This window comes from Piliocolobus tephrosceles, chromosome 7, assembly GCF_002776525.5.
Source record: "Piliocolobus tephrosceles isolate RC106 chromosome 7, ASM277652v3, whole genome shotgun sequence".
Taxonomy (NCBI): Eukaryota; Metazoa; Chordata; class Mammalia; order Primates; family Cercopithecidae; genus Piliocolobus; species Piliocolobus tephrosceles.
The window spans coordinates 24735510-24762356 of record NC_045440.1 but is presented as its reverse complement, the minus strand read 5'-3'; the positions used below and the strand labels follow the sequence as shown (position 1 = coordinate 24762356).

General features: G+C 43.9%; 1 protein-coding gene across 1 annotated transcript in view; it reads right to left on the bottom strand.

Moving 5' to 3' along the window:
• Window positions 1-24945, bottom strand: part of DPYSL2 (dihydropyrimidinase like 2) — a 145663-nt gene extending 120718 nt beyond the window's left edge. Inside the window, exon 1 of the mRNA XM_023216770.2 lies at window positions 24592-24945. Within this exon, the coding sequence (XP_023072538.2) occupies window positions 24592-24945 (354 nt within the window). The remainder of the gene's footprint in view (window positions 1-24591) is intronic.
• Between the last annotated feature and the right edge of the window lie 1902 nt (window positions 24946-26847).

The window sequence follows — 26847 nt, the reverse complement described above, 5'->3', positions numbered from 1 at the left end:
GTTAAGCAATATAACACAGAAAGAGAAAACAAAATTCTGTGTGTTCTCACTTATTAGTGGGAGCTAAACACTGCGTACACGTGGACATAAAGATGGGAACAATAGACACTGGGAACTACTAGAAGGGGGAGGGATGGAGGGGAGCAAGGACTGAAAAACATTGTTGGATACTATAGTGGTCCTTAGTGGCCAAGGTTGCAGACGGCTGTTGCTGTGGTGAGGGTTGTTGGGGTCCTTGGTGTTAAAGGCTACTGGGGCCCAGTGGTCTTCTTTTATCTCAGTGGGGGACGTCATGCCCAAGAGAATTCCTCTTTGTAACAGGTCTGGCATGTAAATATGCTCACTGCAGTGATTGTCCTGGTGTCTGAGGCATGGGAACATGCATAGTAGCCATGGAGCTGGGGTCTGGAGCATGCATGTGATTGTGGGAAGGAGGTAGTGGCTTTGGCCCTGTAGGAGGGCAGGACACAGTGGTGGTTCTTACTTCTGTGGAAACATAATAGCAGCTCCTTCCTCAAGGCAGGAACAGCTTTGCAGACTCTAGGAAGCGTCATTACATGGGCTCAACATCATTGAAGACTGTGGGAGTCTTCGGTGGAGAAAGCTGTTAGTGTTCCTTGGCAGTGATGAGGACCACTGGGGTCCTCCTGCTCCCTTTTTCCCCCACAGGGAGAGGTCATGCCAAGGGATCCTTCTTGGCACCTACCTATACCAGACTGAGGGAGAGGGAGCATGGGTTAAAATGCTTCCTACACTTTTCTGTGTGGTCATCCTCAGTTTTCATGCTCCACTGGGTTACTATAGTTCCTTTATTATATTCCAGAGCTCTCCCAGAACTATTTTCATTGGCATGTAGCTGTTTGTTCATTGTTTTTGTTGGGGAGATAAGCACTGGTGCCTCCTAGTCCACCATCTTGCTGACATCACTCCTCCTCAATAAGTATAAAATTTTCTTAATTGACATTATAGTGAATCGATCTGATAGCTACCTCCTTTATCAAGTGACCAGAGTTAAGATGACAAGTAATGGGATAAATTGACATCCTGCACCTCATGATAGGATTCTCCCAGAAGATCCAGCATTGCTTCAGACATAGTCATGACAAAAATGTATAAATCATGAAGCAACACCAGATGATTCCAAACTGAGAGGCAGTCTACAAAATAACCGGCCTGTAGTTTTCATTAAGTGTTAAGATTATATGAGCCAAGGAAAGATGAACTCTTCCAGATAGAAGGAAAAAAATGCATGACAAGTAAATGATAATCCTGACTTGAATGTTGGACCTACTAAAGAATGTTATTGGAAAATTGGTGAAATTTCAACAAAGTCTGGGGATTAGAAGGTAGTATTATATCAATGTTAATTTTCTGATTTTGATGGTTTCACTTTGGTCATGAGGAAAAGTAATCTTGTCTTTTGTGAAATATACACTGAAGTATTAAGGGGAAATGGGGCATTATATCTGCAACTTACTCTCAAATGAATGAGAAAAAATATACAGTTGTGTGTGTGTGTATGTTTGTGTGTGTGTGTGTGAGAAGAGAGAATGAGAGTAAGGTCAATGCAGTAAAATGCCAATAATTAAGGAAACTAGGTGAAAGGTATACCAAAATTCTGCAACATATTTGTAACTTTTCTTTATATGTTAAATTTCTCCAAAAGATAGTTTTTGAAAAGCTTTAAAAGCACAAGCTATTTTTTTCTACACAATATTAGATAAATAATAGCAAACGTTCTAGGTAGATATGACAAAAACTAGCAAATGACTGGAGTTTGGGACCCCATGCTGAATCATCCTGCAGCTCCTGAGCTTGTCTTGATTTTGCAACAAGCAAAGGCAGCCTGCCCAGAATAGGCTCCACTAAATAGGAACATGGAGAGTCACAGCCATTCCTCAGCTTCTCCCAGAACATTTGACTTTGATTTCATTATCCAAATATTTAGGCAGTAATAATGATAATGGCAGTAATAATATTACCTAACCAACTCTGTAGGAATTACTTGTACTTCTTATGGCCCTTTGACATTAATTTAGCCATAAACCAATCTATTTAAGCCACTCATCAGAAAATCAAATATTTAAGACTTTCTACTAAAAAACATCCTTATTATTTACCATAACCTTCATTTATATACCTGTCAGTTGGGAAGGAAGTGTCAGATTCAGTAGACATTTTCTCACCTATTCCCAAATAGAGTCCCCTTGGTGGCCGAGTCAAGATGTAGCTCATTTGCATCGTCCTCCCCATTCTCTCACTGCCTTTCCCATCAATGCAGCTGCAATTCAGAATCTTGCCCTTCATTATTTCTCTATAATTTGCAAATGTCTCTCTTTTGTCGCTGTTATGCTTCCTTAAGACTTACTTACAGATTCCTCTTCATTCAAACACAATTTATTCCCTTTCATAAATTCACTATTCATGTCATGCCCACCTAATAATTTACAGTTTTGTTTGTTTGTTTTTGAGATGGAGTCTCTGTTGCCCAAGCTGGAGTGCAGTGGCATAATCTCGGCTCACTGCAACCTCCGCCTCCTGGGTTCAGGCAATTCTCCCTTCTCAGCTGGGATTATAAGGTGTGTGCCACCACGCCTCACTAATTTTTGTATTTTTAGTAGAGATGGTGTTTCACCATGTTGACCAGGCTGGTCTTGAACTCCTGACCTCAGGTGATCCACCCGCCTTGGCCTCCCAAAGTGCTGGGATTATAGGTGTGAGCAACCATGCCTGGCCTATAATTTACTTTTTAAAAAACATATTATAAGCCAAACACAGTGGCTCATGCCTGTAATCACAGCACTTTGGGAGGCTGAGATCAGAGGAGTGCTTGAGCCCAGGAGTTTGAGACGAGCCTGGGCAATATGATGAAACCTCATCTATACCAAAAATACAAAAATTAAGGTTGGGTGCATTGGCTCACACCTGTAATCGTAGCCCTTTGGGAGATTGAGGCAGGGGGATTGCTTGAGCCCAGGAGTTCTAGTCTGGGCAACTTAGCGAGACCCTGTCTCTAAAAAAAAAAAAAAGGGAAAAAGATACAATAATTAGCTGGGCATGGTGGCATATACCTGTAGTCCCAGTCACTTGGGAGGCTGAGGCTGGAGGATCACCTGAGCCTGGGAGGTTGGGGTTGTGGTGAGCCATGATCATACCACTGCACTCCAGCCTGGGTGACAGAGTGAGACCCCATCTCAAACACACACACACACACACACACACACACAACCCATAGAGAGCTTATAATTTTGATGGGAAGAAAGTTGTATTAATTTGTAACAATACTTTACAATAATTTGTTACAATTGTAACAATAACACCACTGTGTGTTAACAGGAAGTTCCTGTTGTTGCCACAGAATATACTGCACTATGTCCTGGCACATTCATTTCAAAGCAATGTGAGCAAATTAACAATATCATCTTGACCAGCTCATCTAAGTAGATAACTAGTTTGCATCCCAGTTAATAACACTGTTGCACATGCTCCCTACACTAAAAAAAAAAAAAAATTATATATATATACATATATATGCATTCCGTTTTGTATAAATGGGCCCAAACATAACATGCTTTTCTGTTTTTTGTTCCCACTGCAATCTCTGCACTTACATTCTGTGAAATGAATTCAGGTTTCAAATAGAGCAGAAAAAGGTCATGCAACACCAGAGTATGACCTCTATGGAAAACCTCTAGTTGGGTTTTTCTTATGTGCCAGTCCGTACTCCAAAACTTTATATGTAGGACATATTTAAGTCCCCTAAACAATCCTCATGTTATGGACTGGATTTTCATGTCCCCCTAAAATTCACATGGCCAAATCTAATCTCTATTGTGATGGTATCCGGAGGTAGGGTCTTTGGGAGATGATCAGGTCATGAGGGTGGGGCCCTCACACTGCAGTTAGTTCCCCTGTGAGAAGAGAACAAAGAGCTAATTCACACTCCTTCTACCACGCAAGGAGAAAAGAAGTACAAAGTCTGCGACGTGGAAGAAGTCCTTCAACAGAACCCAATCGTGCTGGCACCCTGATCTCAGACTGCCATCCTCCAGAACTGTGAGAAATAAATAGTTGTTGTTTAAGTCACCCAATCTATGCCAATTTGTTATAGCAGCTTGGACTAAGACACATGATGATGTAGATACTGTTCTAACCCTAATTTAAGTGATGAGGAAATAGTCATAGAAATGCTGTAGCTAGATGAAATACAAGATTTGGGATGGGTGTGGTGGCTCATGCCTATAATTCCAGTGCTTTGGGAGGCTGAGGTGGGAAGATTACTTGAGGCCAGGAATTAGAGACCAGCATGGACAACATAGACCCCATCTCAACAAAACATAATAATAAAAATTAGCCTGGTGTGGTGGCCCATGCCTGTAGTCCTAGCTAATTACGAGTCTAAGGAAGGAGGATAACTTTGAGCCCAGGAGTTCAAGGTTGCCGTAAGCTATGATTGCGCCACTGCACTCCAGCTTGGATGAGAGCGAGACCCTGTCTTCAATAATAATAATAATAAATAAAAATAAAAAATACAGTGTGTCCTATATTTTCATTTGATAAAAGTGGCAGCCCTACGTAGAAAAAGTAAGTACGTTGACTAAGGCCACACAGTCACACAGCTGTTAGCAGTGGTAACTGGCTCTAGAGTTCACATTTTTATCTCGGAAATCCTGTAAGAAGTAAATGAGGGGCAGGGCATGGTGGCTCATGCCCATAATCCCAGCATTTTGGGAGAGTAAGGGGGGGGGGCATCATTTGAGCCCAGGAGTTCGAGACCAGTGTGGAAAACATTACTACAAAATGTAGACAAGTGTGGTGGCATGCCCCTGTAGTCCTAGCTACTTGGAAGGCCAAGGTGGGAGGATCGCTTGAGCCTAGGAGATGCAAGCTCCTTGGAGCCAAGATCACACCACTACACTCCGGCATGGATGACAGAGCAAGACTCTATCTCAAAAATCAGAAAAGAATTATGTGAAATAGTCCATATAAATGACTTAGCATGGTATCTGGTATCTAGGAAGGTATATACACTAGTAGCATATAGTTCCTAATATAGTTCCTAATACAGTCACTAACAATTCCAATAACCAGCCTTGTTGCTAGCTCGTTGAACTCCTCTGTTCCTAAGATCTTCAATATCCTTAACAGCCCACTACCATTTCATTCCTTGGACCTTCAAAGCCCATGGACTTCCCAGCTTCTTCCCACTTCCTAACTCCTAAACTCTTCCATTCCTCTCCTCCCACACGGTTACTCATTTTCACCATGCCTGCTTTTCAGTTGCATTAATTAAGACCCTCTTGTCACTAGGCTGTCACTGGGTACCCCCATCAGTCCCTGCCACCTCAGCAGCACCTCACTTCCTGCAAGCCTCAGTTCTTCCACCATCCTTTCTCCATCTGGGATCTCCAGGAGTCCTCTTAACCTCTTCACCTGAGAACATTTGACAGCTGTGGTCACTGACTTCACTCCCGATGCAGCCTTTTTGGCACCAGTGGCTTCTCTAATGCTGTGTGGCAATGTTTTGTCTCTAGTTTCTTGCCATCTCCTAAAACGCTTTTGCTAATCAATAAATGGAGCTGGTACAACTGGACATCCACAGGCAAAATAATGAAGTTGGACCCCTACCTCATACCACACAGAAAAATTAACTCAAAATGGATCCAAAATCTACATGTAAAAGCAAAAACTATGAAACATCCAGGAGAAAACACAGGGATAAGTCTTTGTGACCTTGGATTAGGAAATACGCTCTTAACCAGGACACCAAAAGTACAAGCAACAAAAGAAAAGATAGGTAAGTTACACTTTGTCGAAAATTAAAACCATTCATACATCAAGGACACTATCAGGAAAATGAAAAAACAATCCACAGAGCAGGAGAAAAAAAATATACATTAAGGATGTAGTATCCAGAATATATAAAGAACTCTTACAGCTCAACAACAAAATGGCAAATATTCCAACTTAAAAATGGGTAAAGAATTGGAATAGACAGTTCTCCAAAGAAGAGATACAAACGACATAAGCACAGGAAAAGATGCTCAATGGCATGAAGTCATCAGGGAAATACAAACCAATGCCACAAAAGATACTGACTCACACCCAGTAGGATGGCTGGAATCAAAAAGACAGACAATAACAAGTGTTGACAAGGATGTGGTGAGGTTGGAAACCTCATTCACTAACTCTCACACACTGCTGATGGGAATGTAAAGTAGTGCAGCCACTTTGGGAAATAGCTTGGCAGTTCCTCAAAAAGTTAGAGTTACCAAATAAGCCACCAATTTTACTCCTTGGTATATAACTAAGAGAAATGAAAACATATGTCCACACAGACTCTACCATGAATATTCATAGCAGCGTTATTCATAATAGCTAAAAAGTGGGAACAACCCAACTACCTGTCAACTGATGGAAGAATTAAAAAACAGGTATTATATCCATACAATGGAACCTCATTCACCACGAAAATGAGCAAAGTACTGATACATGTTACAACACCAATGAACCTGGAAAACATTGTGCTGAGGGAAAGAAGCCAGTCACAAAAGACCACATAGTATATGTTTCCATGTATATAAAATGTGAAAATAGGCAAATCCATACAGACAGAAAGCAGATCAGTGGTTGTCAGAGGCTGGGGTGGAGGAAATGGATAGTGACTGTTTACTGGGTTTCTTTTGGGGATGATGCAAATGTTCTGAAAGTGGACAATGATAATGAGTGCACATCTTGTGAATATCCTAAAAGCCATTTGAATTATACACTTTAAAGGGGCAAATTTTGTGGTATGTGAAAAATATTTCAATAGTAAATACTTGTACCAAAGCTCATTCCTCTCCTGAAGTCGACCCTGGTAACACCTGCCCTTGGAATAAACTCTGCCCCTGTTATTTTACCTAAAAATTAACTCCACCAGACGTAAAGTCCCTCAAATCCAACCCTGACCTCATCCCTGGGTTCACAGAAGTTTCCTGCCACAAGAGAAAGCCCTGATCATCCTCCAGCAACTGTGTCCTCCTCTGTACTTGAAGCCAGTCCCTCCTTTCCTGTCAGGGAACCACACCTGCCTCCTATCTCTATCAGTCCTGCTCTCCCTTCTGGGGCCTTCCTCTCTGTACACAAACATGATCATGGCTTCCACATCTTACCAAAAGCAAAAGAACTTCAGAAGGCACAAGTGCCCTCCCTGTACCCATATCCCTGGCAAACCACCTGTCTTCCCAAAGGACACCAAGGTGAGTTTCCTCAAGTACCCACCACTCTCCCAACCTCACAGCACAGCAGCTGCCACTCACCCGCCATCAAGCCTGCTCCCACCAAGACCAACACCTAAGCCCAACTAGTGGTGTCCTTTCAGGTTTCATACTATTTCATTTTTTTTTCTGCCTTTAATACTGTTGACCATCCTGTACCTCTTGAAATGCCCTTGTCTCCCTTCCCTAGCTTGACTTTTAAATATTCATTAATATAAAATCACCCTTTATTAAGCACCTGCTAATACCAGACCCTCTACTTTCACCAGTCCTCTGGGCCAGTCTGAACAATACTGTGGAACAGAGGTTCTCTCTATTTGTCTTATGTGGTACCGGAGCCCAGATCAATTATACCCAAGGCCCAGAATAAATGACTCACCCCAGTTCTAGATGGCTCCAACATCTGTGTTCTTTCTACCACCTTACACATTCTCCCTGACTGATCTCATCCACTTCATGGCTTCAGACACCACCTCCTTGCCAATGGCACCCTATCTCTATATCCAGCCCCCAAATCTCTTCTGATCTCACTTGCAGCTGGTTGCAGAGGTTGAGAGGTGATCTCTACATACCCAGGAGTGTTACTGCTGGGCCTGTGGGAACTTCCATGAGCCCCCAAGCTGCCATTCCACAGGAATTAATGCCCCTGTGTTCTCTTCAGACCTCCATTGTGGGTCTCCTCGATTTCCTCTGCTATTTCCTTATTTTGTTTTCTGTCCTTCCTACGGTCTGAATGTGTCCCCCAAAATTCATGTGTTGGAAACCTAATCCCCAGTGCAATAGTGTTAAGAGGTGGGGGCTTTGGGGAGGTGCTTAGGTCCTAATGGTTGAGCTTCCTCATCACTTTTTTTGTTTTTTGTTTGTTTGTTTTTGTTTTTGTTTTTGAGATGAGGTCTTGCTCTGTCACCCAGGCTGGAGTGCAGTGGCACAATCAGGGCTCACTACGGCCTCAAACTCCTGAGCTCAAACCATCGTCCCACCTCAGCCTCCTGTGTAGCTGGGACCACAGGCCTGAGCCACCACATCTAACTGGGAAGTCATTCAGTAACAAGACCTCCCTGTCTAGACCTAGTGTATAAGAGGGAACAGGTCATGATACCCACTTTGCAAATGAGGAAGCAAATCTAAAAGAAACAGGTGATTTGCTAAAGCCACCATCTGGTATACCACAAAAAACTCACTATAACTGGGGAAACTCATCCTAATCTTTTGCACACCGGATTCTCCAGTGACATTCCAGGACATCTCAAGAATTAAGTTTGAAACACAGCATTGGAATGGTTTCCTCACAGAAGTACATCTTCTTACCTAACTAAATGGCCAGAAGGAAGGACAACTGGTGATCATGTTAAAATTTTTACTGGTGATCATGTTAAAATTTTTAAAGGGTCCTAAAAACAGTCCAGAGTCCTAATGGAAATTGAGGAATTTGTAGAACGTCTGCACATTTCTCTCTCTGGTTCTAAGCCTGGGTAACTTCATGCAGACTTAATTCCTCAATGCCTCATGACAATTTCAAAGTCCACATCCAATTAAGATGTGACCAAAATGTCACAGACCAACAGAATGTCATCACAGGAAATAACATGGCAAAGATATCCATTTGCTGGTGTGCTATGATGAAGCTAAGAGAGCCAAGACAACACAGTGATTACAATGCTCAGTGTTACAGGATGATCTCATGGGAAGAAGGTAAAGCTGACCCTACTTGGAAATCCTGCTTTGCTAATTCTGTCACTGAAATTGGAGGAGATTAGTGAACAGAGTTGTAGATGGTAGTTGTTTTTTTTCCTTTTCAGTTAATTTTTTTTTTTTTTTAGAGGGAGTTTCGCTCTTGTTGCCCAAGCTGGAGTGCAATGGCATGATCTTGGCTCACTGCAGCCTCCACCTTCCAGGTTCAAGCGATTCTTCTGCCTCGGCCTTCCAAGAAGCTGGGATTACAGGCACAGGCCACTATGGCCAACTAATTTTTTTTGTATTTGTGGTAGAAACGAGGTTTCACCATGTTAGCCAGGCAGGTCTCAAACTCCTGACTTCAGGTGATCCCCTCTCCTCTGCCTCCCAAAGTGCTGGGATTACAGGCGTGAGCCACCGCACCTGGCCCCAGTTAATTCTTTTCTAGCCATCTTCATTACCAGCTTTGTCATAATCATATGCCCTGTAAGACATTTAATTCATTCCTAAAAAAATAAAAAAAATAAAAAATAAATTTAAATTAAAATTTAAAAATCCAGCAGTTGAATGGACAGTTTTGGACTCCATTGGTTTTAGTGATGTGACTATAACTCTGAATATGCATCAAGTTTTTAAAAGAAAAATTACAGGCAGCACAGTGGCTCATGCCTAATCCCAGCCCTTTGGTAGGCTGAGGCAAGAGGATCCCTTGAGCCCCGGAGTTTGAGACCAGCCTGGGCAGCAAAATGAGACACTGTCTCTACAAAAAAATTTAAAAACGAGCCGGATGTGGTGGCACACACGTATAGTCCCAGCTACTCAAGAAAATCACATGAGCCCAGGAGTTCAAGGCTGCAGTGAGCTATGATCACACCACTGCACTGCAGCCTGGGAGACAGAGAGATCCTGTCTCTAAATTTATAAATATAAATGAAAAAGTAATTTGGCCAGCCGCTCCATGTACAACACTCCAACTAAAATATTAATGAAGATCATACAAACAGGAACATGCCCAACAGTTTTGTAAAACTTAGACCAACAGACAACCTAAGGCCAGAATCTTATACTGATCTTAGGCCTACTATTGCCAGCCAGTAGTGCCATATGAATCATGCCTTTCTATTCTGTTTTTCTGATGCTTTGACATCTGGGGCCTTGCGGACCCTGGAGAGACTGCACCTCCCAAGCTAAGCAATTCCTAGAGATGATACAATGACTCTCCTGGTGGCATGTCTTTCATATGCAAACCAACTAATCCAGAGCTCACACTCCATCCTCCTCCTTCAGGAACTCTTAAACTTAGGGCCAATATCCACCTACCCTAATCACCCCAGGGTCAGGAACCAGACATTTGGGGACAGGCACTATGCTCCAGGGCCCATCAACATTATCCAAACTAGCCACCCTAATAAACCTGTTTACCCCTCCTCTCCTATTCCTTCCCAGAAACCACAATAAGGGCTCTTGGCCACCTATTCCCCTGGCTCCCTCTGCCTCCTGGCCAATGTGGTGCTTCCCGAGTGGTGCTGCACTGTGTTCAGTGCCTCCTGTTTCCAGGGATCTGTGAGTATTCATTTCCTTCTTTTTTTTCTTTTTCGATGGAGTCTCACTTAGTTGCCAGTCTAGAGTGCAGTGGTGCGATCTCGGCTCACTGCACCCTCCGCCTCCTGGGTTCAAGTGATTCTCCTGCCTCAGTCTCCTGAGTAGCTGCGACTACAGGCGCAGGTCACCATGCCCAGCTAATTTTTGTAATTTTAGTAGAGACAGGGTTTCACCATGTTGGCCAATGGTCTTGATCTCTTGACCTCGGGATCCACCCGCCTCAGCCTCCAAAAGTGCTGGGATTACAGGTGTGAACCACTGTGCCCAGCCCATTTCTTTCTTTATGACAGTCATTTACATATCTGTGTGTCTCACCATACCTGATCCCAGGTGCATTTTGAAACAATTACACATACTGGTCTGCCAGGGGCCCTGTTTCTCTCTTCAACAGAAGTCACAGCTCCTGGAAAGGGACTGTGCAGGAAGTGGGATACGGGGCAGACCAGGAGAGGCAGAGGTGCCACCTCACCAGTGCTGCTCTAGCAGCGGATGCTAGGTTGTCTGAGGCAGTGTTCACAAATCTGGGTCACAATGAGACACCGGGCGCGGAGGCTCATGCCTGTAATCTCAGCACTTCGGGAGGTCGAGGCAGGTGCATCAGTTGAGGCCAGGAGTTCAATACAAGCCTGGCCAACATGGTAAAACCTTATCTCTACTAAAAACTACAAAAATTAGTGGGGTGCTGTGTTGCACGCCTGTAATCCCAGCTACTCGGGAGGCTGAGGCACGAGACTTGCTTGAGCCTGGGAAGCAGAGGTTGCAGTGAGCCCAGATCCCACCACTACACTACACTCCAGCCTGGGTAACAGAGCCAGACTCCATCAAAAAAAAAAATAGACAAATAAGAACCATACATTTAGTTTTTTATAAAGCCCAAATTGTACATATTTTTTAATTCTGGGATTAATTTCCCTTTATGATGTCAGTGTTAAGATGTTATTTATTTTACAAAATAATATTGTGATAATTTTTAAGGTCCTTATTTGGCAACATAAAAAGTTGGCAACCGCCTCCCAATTAATTTTTGAAAGGTGCCTGTAAAAACCCAAACCTGAAACCTCTGCACCAGAAAAGAAGAATTGGACAAGGACCTGGTGCTTGAAATGACCAATATATGTCATTGGAGTAGGGCCAAAGACAATTTACACACTTCTCTGCCAAAAACATGGATTCCAAAGGGATTTCATCTGAATTGAAAATAAATACAAAGGAAAAAAATTAAGCTTATGAAAAATTACTACACAGTAAGGAATAGGAGAGATCATCCTTTAAAAAAAAAAACTTTCAGGAAAATATTTAGCATCTTCAATGGAGGGTAGGAAGGTATCTCTAAAACAAAAATAAAACACCAGACAATATAACTTATCACATCAATCCCTGATTTTAACAGCATATTGAGAAACAAAAAAGTCACCAAGAGCTGATCTGCCACTCACAGCAAGGGTTGGGCATTCTCCTGTTGAACAGAAATGAGTTCATGGCCCGTCAGCAGCAGCCAGGCCACTCTTGTCCAGGATGGACCAAGACAGAACTAGCCCACTCCCCAGTCATATTTAATAAAATCTGAACACTGGTTCAAGCCACAAAATGCCAAACTCCCCCACTGTAACTAATAGCAGTGATCACTGCTTCTTTGTCAACTACAGCGTTAGCCTCAGTCTCATCTGCCCCGCTCTGCAGAAGACACACTGAGATGCCCAGTCATAGGATTGTCCCCACTTTCTGCTATCACCCAACCCAGAGGGCACCCTCACTTCCTTGGGCCTCCAAAATCACCCAACCAAAGCCCAGATCCTTCTCACACCCTTGGACAGAGGCGCCCCATAGATCCCCCATGGAACACACCAAGGGGGGTCACTGCAACAAGGCACAAACCCAACTGGTTCAACTACAGGTGTGTTCCTGGTGGTCACTCACTGAAGGACATTGACAATATGCTCAAGTAGCAATTAAAAGATGATTCTTTAACATGATAGAGAGCATCGCTTTCAAACAATGACAAAAGAGGCCTTTTCATCAAAGTCAGAAATCAAACAGGGAACTCTAATATTACCACCATGGTTCTAGAAGTTATAGTAAATGTGATCAGACAAGGAAGAGAAATAATGAATAAAGCCATTGGCAAAAAATGCACAAGACTATTATTAGCCACAGATAATAAAACTGTCTAAAAAGAATCAATGGAAAACTATTAGAGCCACGAGTGAGTTCAATAACATGACCTATTGCTAATTAATATAAAATCCCAGAGTTGGTGCGGTGGCTCACGCCTGTCATCCCAGCTCTTTCGGAGGCCAACGTGGGCGGACCATGAGGTCAGGAGATGGAGACAATCCTGGCTAACGCAGTGAAACCCCGTCTCTACTAAAAATACAAAAAATTAGCCGGGCGTGGTGGCACGCGCTTGTAATCCCAGCTACTCGAGAGGCTGAGGCAGGAGAATCGCTTGAACCTGGGAGGCGGAGGTTGCAGTGGGCGGAGATCATGCCACTGCAATCCAGCCTGGGTGATGGAGCAAGACTCCATCTCAAAAAAATAAAATAAAATAAACCCCAGAGTCTCCCAGAACATAAACTACAAAATATAACAGGGAAATTTCCCATTCATTATAGTAACAAAACATCTAGAAATAAATCTAACAAGAAATGTCACAGAAATAAAACCAAATATCTGAATAAGAGGTAAGACATAATATAAACTTAAATAGAAAGACTTACTATTTTATAAATAAATGTGTCTTAAAATAACTCAATATATACATTTAATAATTCTGGTTACAAAATCGTATCAGGTTTCTGTAACTAAAAATATGTAATGGAAAGCACATTTGAGTGATGGGGAAAATGAAAAGTAAAGATATTACAGAGCTACAGTAACTAAAGCAGTATCGAACCACCGTGGATTTAGTAAACTGAATCAATGAAACAGAATAGAAAGCTAAAAAACTGATCCTGGTGTATATAAGAGGTTCAGTATATTAAAAAAAAGTGGAAAAAACATTAATTGTTCAATAAATGCCATTGGAAAAACCATCTACTTGAAAAATTAACTTATATGTTACTTCAAGTTAAAGACAAAACTTAATTGTCAGATTACAATGTAAATAAACATGAAATTCAGGCTGAGCATGGTGACTAATACCTGTAATCCCAGTACTTTGGGAGACAAAGGCAAGAGGATCTCTTGAGCCCTGGAGTTCAAGACCAGCCTGGGCAACATAGTGAGATCCCATCTCTACGAAAACATGCCAGCCATGGTGGCATGCGCCTGTAGTCCCAGCTACTCAGGAGGCTGAGGTGGGAGGATTGCTTGAGCCTAGGAGGTCGAGGCTGCAGTGAGCTTATGATGATGCCACTGCACCCCAGCCTGGATGACGGAGTAAAACCCTGTCTCAAAAACAACCCAAAAAACTATTTTAAAAACTCATGAAACTCAAAAAGATTTTAGGAGAAAGCACAGGTAAATAATTATATAATCTTAAAGTCAGAAAGACTATAAAGACAAAAAATATGTCAGAAAAGATGGATCAACTTGTAAATTTTAAATTTGCATGTCAAGAGATCAAAGCCATTTAAAAATTAAAGGAAAACTAAGAAAAAATATGTAGCAGATGACATTAAAATGAATACATTTTTAACATGTAATTTTTACAAATCACAGTCTGAAATATGAACACAGATAGGAAAACCATCAAACAACACCTCTAAACTTGGGAAATAGCACCAAGAACTGTCATATCTAGTGATGTCAGGAATATTGCAAAACAGTAATTTTCTCTCTCTCTCTCTTTTTTTTTTTTTTTTTGAGACGGAGTCTCGCTCTGTCGCCCAGGCTGGAGTTCAGTGGTGCAATCTCAGTTCAGTTCACTACAACCTCCACCTCCCAGGTTCAAGCGCTTCTCCTGCCTCAGCCTCCCAAGTAGCTGGGATTACAGGTGCGCGCGCCACCATGCATGCTCGGCTAATTTTTGTATGTTTAGTAGAGACAGGGTTTTGCCATGTTGGCCAGGCTGATCTCGAACTCCTGACCTCAGGTGATCCACCCACCTCGACCTCCCACAGTGCTGAGATTACAGGTGTGAGTGACCACGCTCGGCCCTCATTCATTTTTAATGGAAATTTGAAGCCTGGAAAATATAATGCAACAAAATACTATCTCTGGTTATTTTTACATAGTAAGACTATGGATGATTTTTCTTTTCAAAAATTTGTTTATGAAGGCCATCTACAATAAACATGGTACTTTTGTTATTATTTCTTTAAAAAAGAGCAAAATACAAACTGAAATCAGAATGTCTGTTCAGCAAAGAACATACTCCTTTGTGAAAAGAGGCTCAACAAAACCACAATGAGACACCATCTCACATCCAGTAGGATGATGCCTATCCAAACAAACAAGAAACCTACCAAAAAATAAGTATGGGCAAGGATGTGCAGACACTGGAAACCTTGAGTACTGTTGTTGGGAATGTAAAATGGTGTAACAACTGTGGAAAACTGTATAGTAGTTTCCTTTAAAAATTAAATAGTTATCAGATTATCTGGCAATTCCACTTCCGTGTACACACTCAAAACACTTGAAAGCAAGGTCCCAAGTAGAAATTTGCATAGCCATGTCCATAGCAACATTATTCACAAGAGCTAAAAGATGGACAACCCAATTGTTCACTGATGAATAACACAAGAGCTAAAAGATGGACAACCCAATTGTTCACTGATGAATAAATGCACAAATAAACAAAATGTGGTCTAAACATACAATAGAATATCTTCAGTCTTGTTTTTTAAATTCAGCCTTAAAAAGAAAGGAAATTCTGGGCCAGGGGCAGTGGCTTATGCCTGTAATCCCAGTGCTTTGGGAGGCTGAGACAGGAGGATTGCTTGAGCCCAGGAGTTCGAGGTTACAGTGGACTATGATGGCATCACTGCACTCCAGCCTGGGTGAGAGAGCAAGACCCTGTCTCTTAAGGAAAAAAAGAAGAAAAAAAAAGTAAAGAAATTCTGACACATGCTACAGCATGAACAAACTTTGGGGACATTATGCTAAGTGAAATAAACTCGTCAAAAAAAGACACATACTCTGCTTCCACTTACATGACGTTCCTAAAGTAGTCAAATCAACAGAGACACAAAGTAGAAAGGTGACTGCCAGGGGCTGGGAGGAGAGGGGAATGAAGAGTTGTTGCTTCGTGGGTACAAAGTTTCAGTTTTGCAAAATGAAAATTATTCTGATGACTGGTTGCACAAAAATGTGACTATACTTAACAATACCGAACTGTACATTTAAAATCGTTAAGATAGTAAATTTTATGTTATGTGTATGCTATTACAATATAGTTTTTTAATTGAACTCCTTTATTTTATTAGTTTATTAGTTTAAAATAAATTTATTAGTTTAAATGTATTAGTTTAAAACTCAGTTTGTTGGTTGCTGCCTTCCTCAACACCATCCCTGCCACTCCCAAATCATTGGATTAGAAAGCAAATTCAAAACTTTATTAAAAATTTATATATATATATATATATATATATATACCCATATGTCTGTATACATTCGTATATATGCACACACAAAGAAGGAGTTTTTAAAATATGAACAAGATCTTTAGATAGAAGAACAAGGCTTATTCAGTGCACAAAACGCTCAAGAATACTGAGCTACTACAAATGCTATTCTAAATGAATTTCAAACCTCCCCAAGGATTTAGCTACATGAATATGATTCTAGGAAATTAGGTACTGGAACTCCTTTGCTAGATTTCAGATGATCCAGCAGTTTTATGAACAGCCGGGAACAGTATAATACCAAAAGCATAAGCAACAAAAGAAAAAAATAGATAAATTGGATTTCATCAAAATTTAAAACTTTTGTATACCATCAAAAAAGTAAAAAGATAATCCACAGAATGGCAGAAAATATCTGCAAACCATAGATGTGATAAGGGCCTAGTATCTAGAATACATAAATAATTCATACAATTTGACAATATGACAAATAACCCAGCTGAAAAAAATGGACAAAGATTTGAATAGACATTTCTCCAGGGAAGACACACAAATGGCCAAAAAAGCATGAGAAAAGAGGCTCATCGTTGTTAGTTATTAGGGAATGCAAATTAAAGCCACAATGAGATACCAATTCCCACCCACCTGATGGTTATAACCAAAATAAGGAAAATAACAAGTGTTGGCCAGGATGTGCGGAAGTTGGAACCTTCAAATGCTGCTGGTGGGAATGTAGAATGGTGCAGCTTCTATAGAAAGAGTGTGGAAGTTCCTCAAAGAGCTAAACATAGAGTTATTACATGACCAGCAATTCTACTCCTAGGCAGAACACAAGAAAACTGAAAATTGTTTGTTTGTTTGTTTGTTTGTTTTGAGACAGTCTCACTCTATTGCCCAGGCTGGAGTGCAGTGGCGTGATCTTGGCTCACTGCAACCTCGGCTCCCGGGTTCAAGCGATTCTCATGCCTCAGTCTCCTGAATAGCTGGGATTACAGGCTTATGCCACCGTGCCCGGCTAATTTTCATATTTTCGGTAGAGATGGGGTTTCCCCATGTTGGCTAGGCTGATCTCGAACTCCTGACCTCAAGTGATCCGCCCACCTTGGCTGGGATCACAGGCATGAGCCACGGTGCCAGGCCTTGAAAACATATGTTTAAACAAAAACTTGTAAAAAAATGTTAATAGCAATATTATTCCTAATAGCCAAAAGGTGGAAACAAACCAAATGTCCATCAACTAACTGGAAAAACTAATGAATAGGATACATACAGAACAATGGAACATTATTTGGTCCTGAAAAGGAAGGAAGTACTCATACATGTTACAACATAGATGAACCTTGAAAACATTATACTAAGTGAAAAAAAAAAAAAAAACCAGACACAAAAGGCCATGTACTGTATGGTTCCATGTCTACGAAATGTCCAGAACAGGCAAATCCACTCAGAAAAAAAAGCAGAAAGCAGATTAGTGATTGCTAGGGCCTGGGGGGAGTGGGAAAAAGAAAGTGACCGCTTAGTGGTACAAGCTTTCTTTTGGATGAAAAGCTTTCATTTTCATCCAAAAGAAAGAATTAAACATAAATGGTTATGTAACATTGTGAATGCAGTAAAAGCCACTAAACTGTTCACTTCAAAGCGGCCAAAACGAGAATCTTATGTTATGTGAATTTTGTCTCAATTATAAAAAAAAAAAAAAAAAAAAAAAAACCAGCCATGGGCAGCATAACTTTCTTTCAGAGCCTTCAGTGGAAATGGATAGAAAGAGCATTAGAGATTCCTAGGACAACACAATGACCACTGAGGTTAGATGACTGTGCAGGTCACATGGCCAGTCAATGGCAGAGCCAGTACTACCAGCTGGCTTTACTCAGTGCTTTCTGCAGGATGCCGTCAGAATCAGAGCCCACGCAGTTTATCTGTGTTTTCTCAAAAACAAACACAAACCACCTTTAAGACCAGGCACTTGCACACAAGACAGTATTTGTGTGCAGTACCTATGGTACTAGGTTACCACCAGCTGCAACCGACTAAATCAAGTGTCCGTCAGTCCTACCTGCCAATGCTTTTATTGATGACTTTTCATTAGTTTCATTTGCTTGTATTTCATGATTGTTATGGACTTTGTGTTTGTGTTCCCCTCTCCAAAATTCCTATGTTGAAATCCTAACCCCCAATGGAATGGTATTAGCAGGTAGGGCCTTTGCAAGGTGCGTAGGCCATGAGGGTGGAGCCCTCATAAACAGGACTAGTGACCTTATAAAAGAGACCCCAGAAAGCTCCCTTGGCCCCTTCCACCACGTAAGAACACAAGGAGAAGACGGCAATCTGGAAACCATAAAGTGGGCCCTCACCAGATACCAGATCTGCCAGCGTATTGATCTTGGACTTCCCAACCTCCAGAACCATGAGAAATAAATGTTTCTTGTTCAAGCCACCTGGTCATGGTAATTTGTTATCACAGCCTGACTAAGACAATGATTTACATCAAGTAGAAAAATTACACTCTCATCACATTGCTCTAATTTCTAATCTTAGAAAAGCATGTCATTCATACTGTCACAGTTGACTTGTGTCCCAGGGATATTTGAAGACATTTCTTGTGTTTTAAAAAATGATAGACAGAATGTCAGCAGTTTAGGGCACATTCGTAAAGACAAATCAACAGTCCATTTTATAAATGGCTCCAAAGAGTACACTGAAAAACAAAACAAAACAAAACAACAACAACAACAACAACAAAACAGGCATTCAGAACTTTTTCGCAATAATACATTCTTTGGAGATAAAATGAGAAAAAATAATTAATATCAAAAGCAAATCAGTATATATCAGAGTGATATATAAAAAGCTCTCTAGTCACATATCCCTGGGGTTCAAGCCCTGCCTCTGGCTTTTCATTAGTAAGTTGCTTTATGTATTAGTCTGTTCTTATCCTGCTAATAAAGACATACTTGAGACTGGGTAATTTATTAAGAAAAAGAGGTGTAATGGACTCACTGTTGCACATGGCTGGGGAGGCCTCACAATCACGGCAGGTGGTGAAATGCATGTCTTACATGGCAGCAGGCAAGAGAGAATGAGAACCAAGCAAAAGGGGAAAACTCTTACAAAACCATCAGATCTTGTGAGACTTACTCACTACAATGAGAACAGTATGGGGGAAACCGCCCCCATGATTCAATTATCTCTCATCGGATCCCTCCCACAACATGTGGGAATTATGGGAGTACAATTCAAGATTAGATTTGGGTGGAGACACAGCCAAACCATATCATTTTACAAGTTGCATTTACCTTTATATATTTCATTTGCAAAATAAGAATAAGAGTAACACTTGCTTGGTAGAGTCATCTTAGAATTAATAAAATAGTCCACACAAAGCATTTAACACAGGACTTACCCCATAGAAAATACGGAGTTTAATGGGATGTAAAATATTTTCCTGCAAAATTAAATTGTACCCTTATGTTTACTACATATCTCTGGCAGTGTAACTGAGCCACAGAATTGACTAGTGGAAGAAATATGATACTAGATTAGGAAATATTAGTTCAAATCCTAGTTTACATACTTACTAAATAGCAAGACCTTAGGAATTAGGCAAGTAAATATCACTAAATCTCAGTTTCCTTATCTACAGAAAATAAATAATGCCTGTATCAGACAGTGTTGGGGCAAGGTTTTATTAATAGAACAATATACTCTAAACATTCTAAAACGTAGAATCTAGAATTTAAAAGCACATTCTAGAGTTATATAGTGCTACATAAATAACACAGCTTTACTGGTAGAGGACTACAGTGGGACTGAAAACAAGAGACCTCTATCCCAGTCCTGGGAATATCACCTGGGCTCCAAGGAACGAAGTAGTTTTCAGGACATCACTTTCATCACTTCTAGAATGAGGTAATTAAACAATCATTAGGTCTCTTGCAAGTTCTGACATTCAATGAGGGTATGCATTTGAATCCATAATCAATTCTGACTTCCCCTTCTTGCTCAAGAAAGTAGAGAGGGATGCTTGCACCAAAGGACCCTGGAATATGTGGCCTGTCTTTACCAGGCTAGAAAAACTCCCCAGCCTCACCTTGATTTCCATGGTACAGAGCCATGAGTTTGTGAACCACGCAACACTGCATATGCAACCATGCAAAGGTCATGGCCAGAAGTTGTCACTGGGGTTCAATGACAGCAGTTCTCCTCTCCATCCTTGAGCTCCAAGGGGAAAGATGGTAGATGCTGGTTAGCTGGCAGGAGTTTTCCTCTGGTTAGGTTGTAGGCCCCAGACCTGGGGGCCTATTTCATCCCAAATCTAATCCTTCTTCCTTCCTCCCACAATTAATTATTGCAGGCCAATTAATTGAGCAACAACTTTTTAAATCATTAAAGACTTGTTATAATTTAACTAATTATAGAAATATTATTCAGCCATAAAAAGGAAGGAAATTCTGTCACATGTTACAACATAGATGAACCTTAAGGGCATTATGCTAAGTGAAATAAGCCAGTCGCAAAGAACATAAACAGTGTCATTTCACTTATATGAGGAATCTAGAGTAGTCAAGCTGGCAGAGACAGAAAAGAGAATGGTGGTTGCCAGGGGCTGGGAAGAGGTGGAATGAGAAGCTGGTGTTTAATGGGTACAGAGCTTCAGCTTGGGGGGATGAAAAAGTTCTGGAGATTTGTTGCACAACAATGTGAATACACTTAACACCACTGGACTGTACACTTAAAAATGATTAAGGTGGCAAATTTTAGGTTATGTAAAAATTATTTTTTAATTTAACTAATTATATGATTAGTTAAATAATCAGCTGGGAAATCAAGAGCAAGCAATAAGTATGGATTTTCATCATTTCCTTCCCCTCTCCGAGTACTCCCCACCTCTACTTTCCTCCTTTTGAACCCAGGTGGGTCTTAGGTCTTTTGGAATCCTGAACACACAAATGCTCATATCTCCTATTTTGAACCAAATATGACCTGTAAAGTATCAAGGTATTGTCTTTATTCCAAATCTCCACCACACACCCCACTAACTATGCATTCGTTTTGTTTAACAGTCTAGTCTGTTACCAAACCACGGATCTCTGGGGACAACTTGGGTATCAGTCATTCGCCTGAGGAGCAGATGGCTTTAATCATTGGAATTTCTCTTTAACTAAGATTAATGCAAGTTAAGAATTCTGAATGGGAGAAGGGCGGCCAAAGAATGATTTTAGAACCTGTTGTCCTTTGGAAGAAGAAAGGTCTAGAAGGCGCATCCTATGGGGAATGGAGTGGGGATGATGTTGAACAGTTAGAGGGCAGCACAGCACTAGGCTCCCAGGGCCAGAAGAGACTCAACACAGGGAAAAGGGTTGGGGACCCAGATGGAAGGGAGCACCAGAAAGCACTTCACAGACTCAGTGACGTTGTCAAGCTCAGCAGCACTGTGCAGTTCACTCAGTGGCACCTGCCCTGGAGAGGAAGAGAATCACTCCCTGTCACCCCAGCCTGCATAGGTTGTTTGCTGCTGGGAAAAGGGCCTAGAGGCCCCTTTGGAAAGCATTCTTATGGTCCAGTATCCCAGGTGGAGCCACTGGTTCTCGCTACACTGTGTCTGGGGTGAAATGGAGGGAGTTCCTAGGAGGAAGGGAAGAGGCTGAAGGACCCCTGGGCACTGACAAGGGAGGATTGGGCCAACAGAGATGCCCTTCTTCTCTCTCTTCCAAGAGGTTCAGAGTCTTTCACAGTGGTGATCAATGTAACCTCACTGCAGCCCAAAGTGGACTTACAGGGAAAAGAGAATAACAGGATAGACGCTTTCCTCATTCACAATCACTATACCAGCTCTTTCTCTCTGCCAAAATTTGACATGCCAAGTCAAGCCACACCCATCGCTTTCTGGTGCTGTCTGGCTCACACTCTGAACATAATTTCATTTAGTTCCTGCAAACGCACATGTCCAACATCTCTAATCTTCCATGAGCCATGTGGCATGTGGGTCAAGGAAGCCTGTTCTCTCCCTTCCCAAAGCCTTGCTAGGGGAACAGCAGGCCTCTTAGTGCAACAGCTGAGCAAAGCCACGTCTGACCATACATTAATAACACACAAATAAAGCTGCAAGAGAGGAGGGATGGTGTGAGTCAGGGTCCCAGGATCCACCCACTCTCAATCTCCCCCACCTTTCTCTGCTCCAGGGCTTCCAATTAGAATGCATGGAGATGCTGGCACTCACCTGGCTCATTCATTGAAAACTAACTAATGACAACTCAACTCAGTCAAAATGGTGGGCCAGTTGAGCTTTTCAGAAGTCACTGTTGTTATAAATATAAACACATGCATAGCCACAGCCTTTCCCCTTTTGTACAGACATGAAATATTGAAACATTGCAAGTACTGATCCAGATAAATCCTCTTAGTCATGAATGACAAAATCTCATTGAATAGGCCTTATATGATAAGGCAAGATTAAACATGAAAATTCAGGGGAAGGTGCTGCAGAAAGGCCAAGCTAGAATTGCCCTCTGTTACTAATAACTGGGCAACTGAAGCCAACGTGGATTGCAATCTAAAATTGCCTGGCGGTTTGTTTGCGTATTTTTCTCTTCAAATCTCCCACTCTGTGTGCCTTAGATTTACAATTTAGAATTTCAAACATCTAGGCTTCCAAATGGCCAAGAAAAAAGAAGTGTTATTCAACCCGATGAAACTATGCCTTTCAAACTTGAATTTCAATTCACTGTTATCATGATAGGGGTGGCCACTTTCAACCCCTATCCTCTGATCTGCCATTTTCTACATGATCTCTTCTTTATTCTCCAGTTGCTTTTACTGCTTCATCTAGGACATTAGAATCACCAGCACAACTCACCATGCATGAGGCTACTCACTCAACCATGATGCTGTATGATTTTGGCGCTCACCCAATGTATTCACATAGGGAAGTGTTTCACACACACTCAGCTTTCAGTATAAGCTAAATTATTAGAAACTTTTACTTCAATTGTCTGATCACTTGGAACAAAGTAAGTTTTTTGGGTTTAGGTTCTGGTTGACTCATAGTGAAATATGGATATGAGACACTCCCTTATATGAACAAATTAGAGGGCAGGGCTGGGGGTGGATATAAATTATTAGTTGTGTCACCTTTTACAAATGACAGCAAATGGCTTATATTTCCTAGACTTGACCCTACAAAAGTCAAAACTCTATGTCACATCAGCAAACAGTCACATCATGCCCCAACCATCATCACCAACTCTGCATTGTTCTCGAAGGCTGTCACTGTAAGTACACAAATGTAAATGCTTGTGGGATCCCTCACTGAATATGTATAGACCACTCCCAACTACTCTGGAAGCCTTCTGAGAAGAAGAAACCGCTTGCACTTTGTATAACTAACCTTCCCCCTGCCCTACAAGGCAAGGCGCACGATAGGTATTCAATCAATAATCATTCATTGATTGACTTCTCATTTTTACCACCAGATATGGGAGAGAAACAGAAAACGCGTTAAAACATTTTGCATTGTAAATTATCAGTTAAGAAATTAAGACTGTGGAAAAGAATTACACTAGTGTAAGGATCACTCAGATAAAGAGAGAATTGTGGTGTGAGATTATTACTGCGCTGAAAATGCTCACTGTTCATATTTGTCAGAAAGTGACAAACATTTTTTAAAATCAAGAGTGACCAAAATGGCCTTTGTTTCCCCCATTAACACAGGAAGAGGGGTTTAGTCTTCTTCGATAGTCTATTTCGAATGCGAGGGGTTTTCCCCCTTTTCTTGTCGTTTTGACCCTTTGAACATAATCCACTTAGTTCCCCGGTTCCTAAAGCGCCTCCCACATAGCGGTTTGGGGAGAGCTCTGTGAAACCCTGGCTGAGACACTTATTGGAACTTTGTTCCCCACATAGGCTATTTAGGAGAGTCTCGGTTTCCTCGGGCGACTCCACGGCCTCCCTGGCTCTTCTCAAGCTGCGAGCAGGAGTCAAGGGCGGTGCGGTGCTCTGAGGCAGTCCGGGGGGCGCTGACCATGGTCCTGGCCTCAGAGCTCAGTACGTGAGCGCAGAAGGCGCCGACCGAGGCTGCGGGGAGAGGCCGTCGGAACCCCCGTCCCTCCCGACCACCCGGGAGCCGCGGGCCTTCACGCAAAGCCTCCACCGCACGCTCCGAGCCGCCTCAAAAAAAGGGTGGGGCACCCAGTCGCAGCTGCCATCGGAAGCCGCCCGGGAGGTTTTCAGAAGAATGGAACCTTGGCCAATCCTCTCCCAGGCGACCACCGCCCGCCCCAGCAAGGGATCAGCCCATCCCCTATGCCCACCCCCAACCTCCCAAGCTCAAGGAGACTCGGGCAGCCTTTGTGGGCTCACGGTCGCCCACCGCCCAGCCCGAGCCTCGCCGCACCCTGCGCGGAGAAGGGGCGGGTAGGGCGGGGTGCGCGTGCAGATGCGGGAGGCGAGGTACAGGGCGGGGCATGAAGGCGGGCGAGCCGGGCTCAGAGAGGCGAGGGAGGGGCGATCCCCTCGCCCCGTCCTCCGTCTCCACCCCCCACCCCCACACCGACCTGGTCGTAGATGTTCTGCAGGGCTTCCTTGCCCGAGGCCCTCCGGATCTCCACCTTCCGGCTCGATTCAACAGATGGCTCCCCGCCGGCGCGCGGGCCCTGCCGCGAGTACGGCGGCTGCGGGTCCGGACCCAAGTGGGCGACGTCCCGCTGCTGAGCCACCACCTGCCCGGAGCCCCGGCCCACCGACAGCGAGTCGAAGTCGATGGTCTTGTTCTCCGAGGACCCTTCCACCGGGCAGAACATGCCACAGAATTTCTGCCGCGGTTTGGGGCTCCCGGAGCCCAGGTTTTTAAAAAAGGCAGGGACCTCTTCGTCCTCTGCCGCCTTCCCGGATTGCTTTCTCTCGGCCATGGCTCGGGGGCTCAGGGAGGGTCCTCGCCGTCCGTCCGTCCGTCTGCCAGTCCCTAACTCTCCTTTGCTGTGTGCACAAGCCCCCTAGCTGCTGCCGCGGCTGCCGCTCGCCGCCCACCGCAAGGTGCACAGAAAGGAAGGAGGGCTGGCTAGCCGGCGACCCACCCTCCCGGTCCCTCCCCCTGACCCCGCTTCTCCCCTCCCTGCCCACGCCCCCCGCGGCTACAGCGCGAGCTCGGGGGAGCGGCAAAGTTGGATCTGGGAGGGCGTCCGCGGCGGCTGCGGGAGCCGAGAGGCTGGCTGCCAGTTCCCGGCAGCGCGGGGAGGAGGGAGGCGCGGGTGGGGCGCGGCGCCGGGGAGGGGAGCAGCGCGCAGGGGAGGGCTGGAGGGGAGGGAAGGAGAGAGAGGGGAGGGCGGCACCGCCCCTAGCCCCGCGCTCCGGAAGTGAAGCGGCCAGACCACCAGCTAATGGATGCGGAGCGGAGGGCCTGCTGACCGCTCTCTGCGCCTGGGTAAGTATTGGGCAGGGCACGCGGAGTGAGGACCCGAGGGCGCAGCCTTCAGCCCCAGTGCCCCTCTCCTCCACCTGCCTGGTCCAGGCGCCTCTGCCCCGTCATATGGCGGAGGTGGGCCGGGGGCGAGGGCGCACTGCGGATAGGGCTCCCGCCCCGTTACCCTGGGTGTGAGCTGATGGATGGGAAAAGGGGACAAGCCAGGCGCCAGGCTACTCAGGGTGTGAGAAGGGAGATGACACTGAAGATGAACAAGGGGTAGCACACGCAGGGTGGACAGGAGGGGGGCAGCCAAGACGCTGGACACCCAAGCTTCAGTTTGCCCACTCGCCTTGGCAGGCTGCACGGAGCAGAGACTGGAACGAGAAGGTTCCCGCTTCGTGCATCCACTTTGGTGTGGTTGGGGTGACGGGGGAGTTGGGGGACACACAACATGGCGGGAAGAAATGCAGAGGGGCGTCGCAGATGGGAGAGGTATATAGAGACGCAGGTCTGTGGTCTATGGGGGTGTAGCAAAGAGTGCAATCGGGAATTCCAGCCCAGTGCCACGACTTAGAGAGGGGGTGCAGACCTGCTGTATTGCCCAAGGCGCCATGGACCATGTCTGCGCCACTGCGCCAAGAAGGGCGCAGGAACGTGTCGCAGTTTGGTTTATTCTGCTTCCCCCACCAAAAAAAAAAAAAAAAGTGGGCGAAAAAACAAATAGAAACCCCCTCCCCAAATCTCCAGCTTCCCCCGCCCTAGTGCCCCGCCTGATTCCCCCGCCCCTGTTGCGCACTGCGCCACCGCCGCGGCGTTTCCCAGGTTACCAGATGCCACGTGTTTGGGGAGTGAGTGCGGGTGCTTATCTGGTGCGGAGAAGGAGGTAGGATGTGGGCTGTGAGTGCTATGAATGGTGTGGGGCCAAGCGGGGGAAAGGTGTGTAGGAACTTGGTGTGTGTGTGCAGGTAGCTGAGCCACGGCCACAGGGTAAGTAACCAGGGGGCAATTAGATTTGTGTGCTAATACGGTCAGTGCGGGTCCTTCATTGCTTATTCCCATCTCCACGTCCTTTCCGCGTATCAGTCCCTGCCTCTGCGCGATGACAGCTCCGCCTTTCTTTCCACAGTGGCAAAATCCTGCAGAAATGGTGCCCCTCCTTTGGTGGCCCGGGAGGGAGGTCTGGGCATGCTCAGTAACCAGGGTGGGTTTGGGCTGAGAGGCCATTTACCGCAGGGCGACCGCGCAGGGCGGTGTAACCAGGGATCCAGTCCCATTGTCAGCCCAGGATTAAATGCGGTTACCAACCACCCCCACCATCCAATTGTGAGAGACAGTTTGGTGAATAGAGTTGCATCTGGTTGACAACCAGTCGCAGTTTGAAGATCAGCCCACCGTGAGAGGTGGAAAG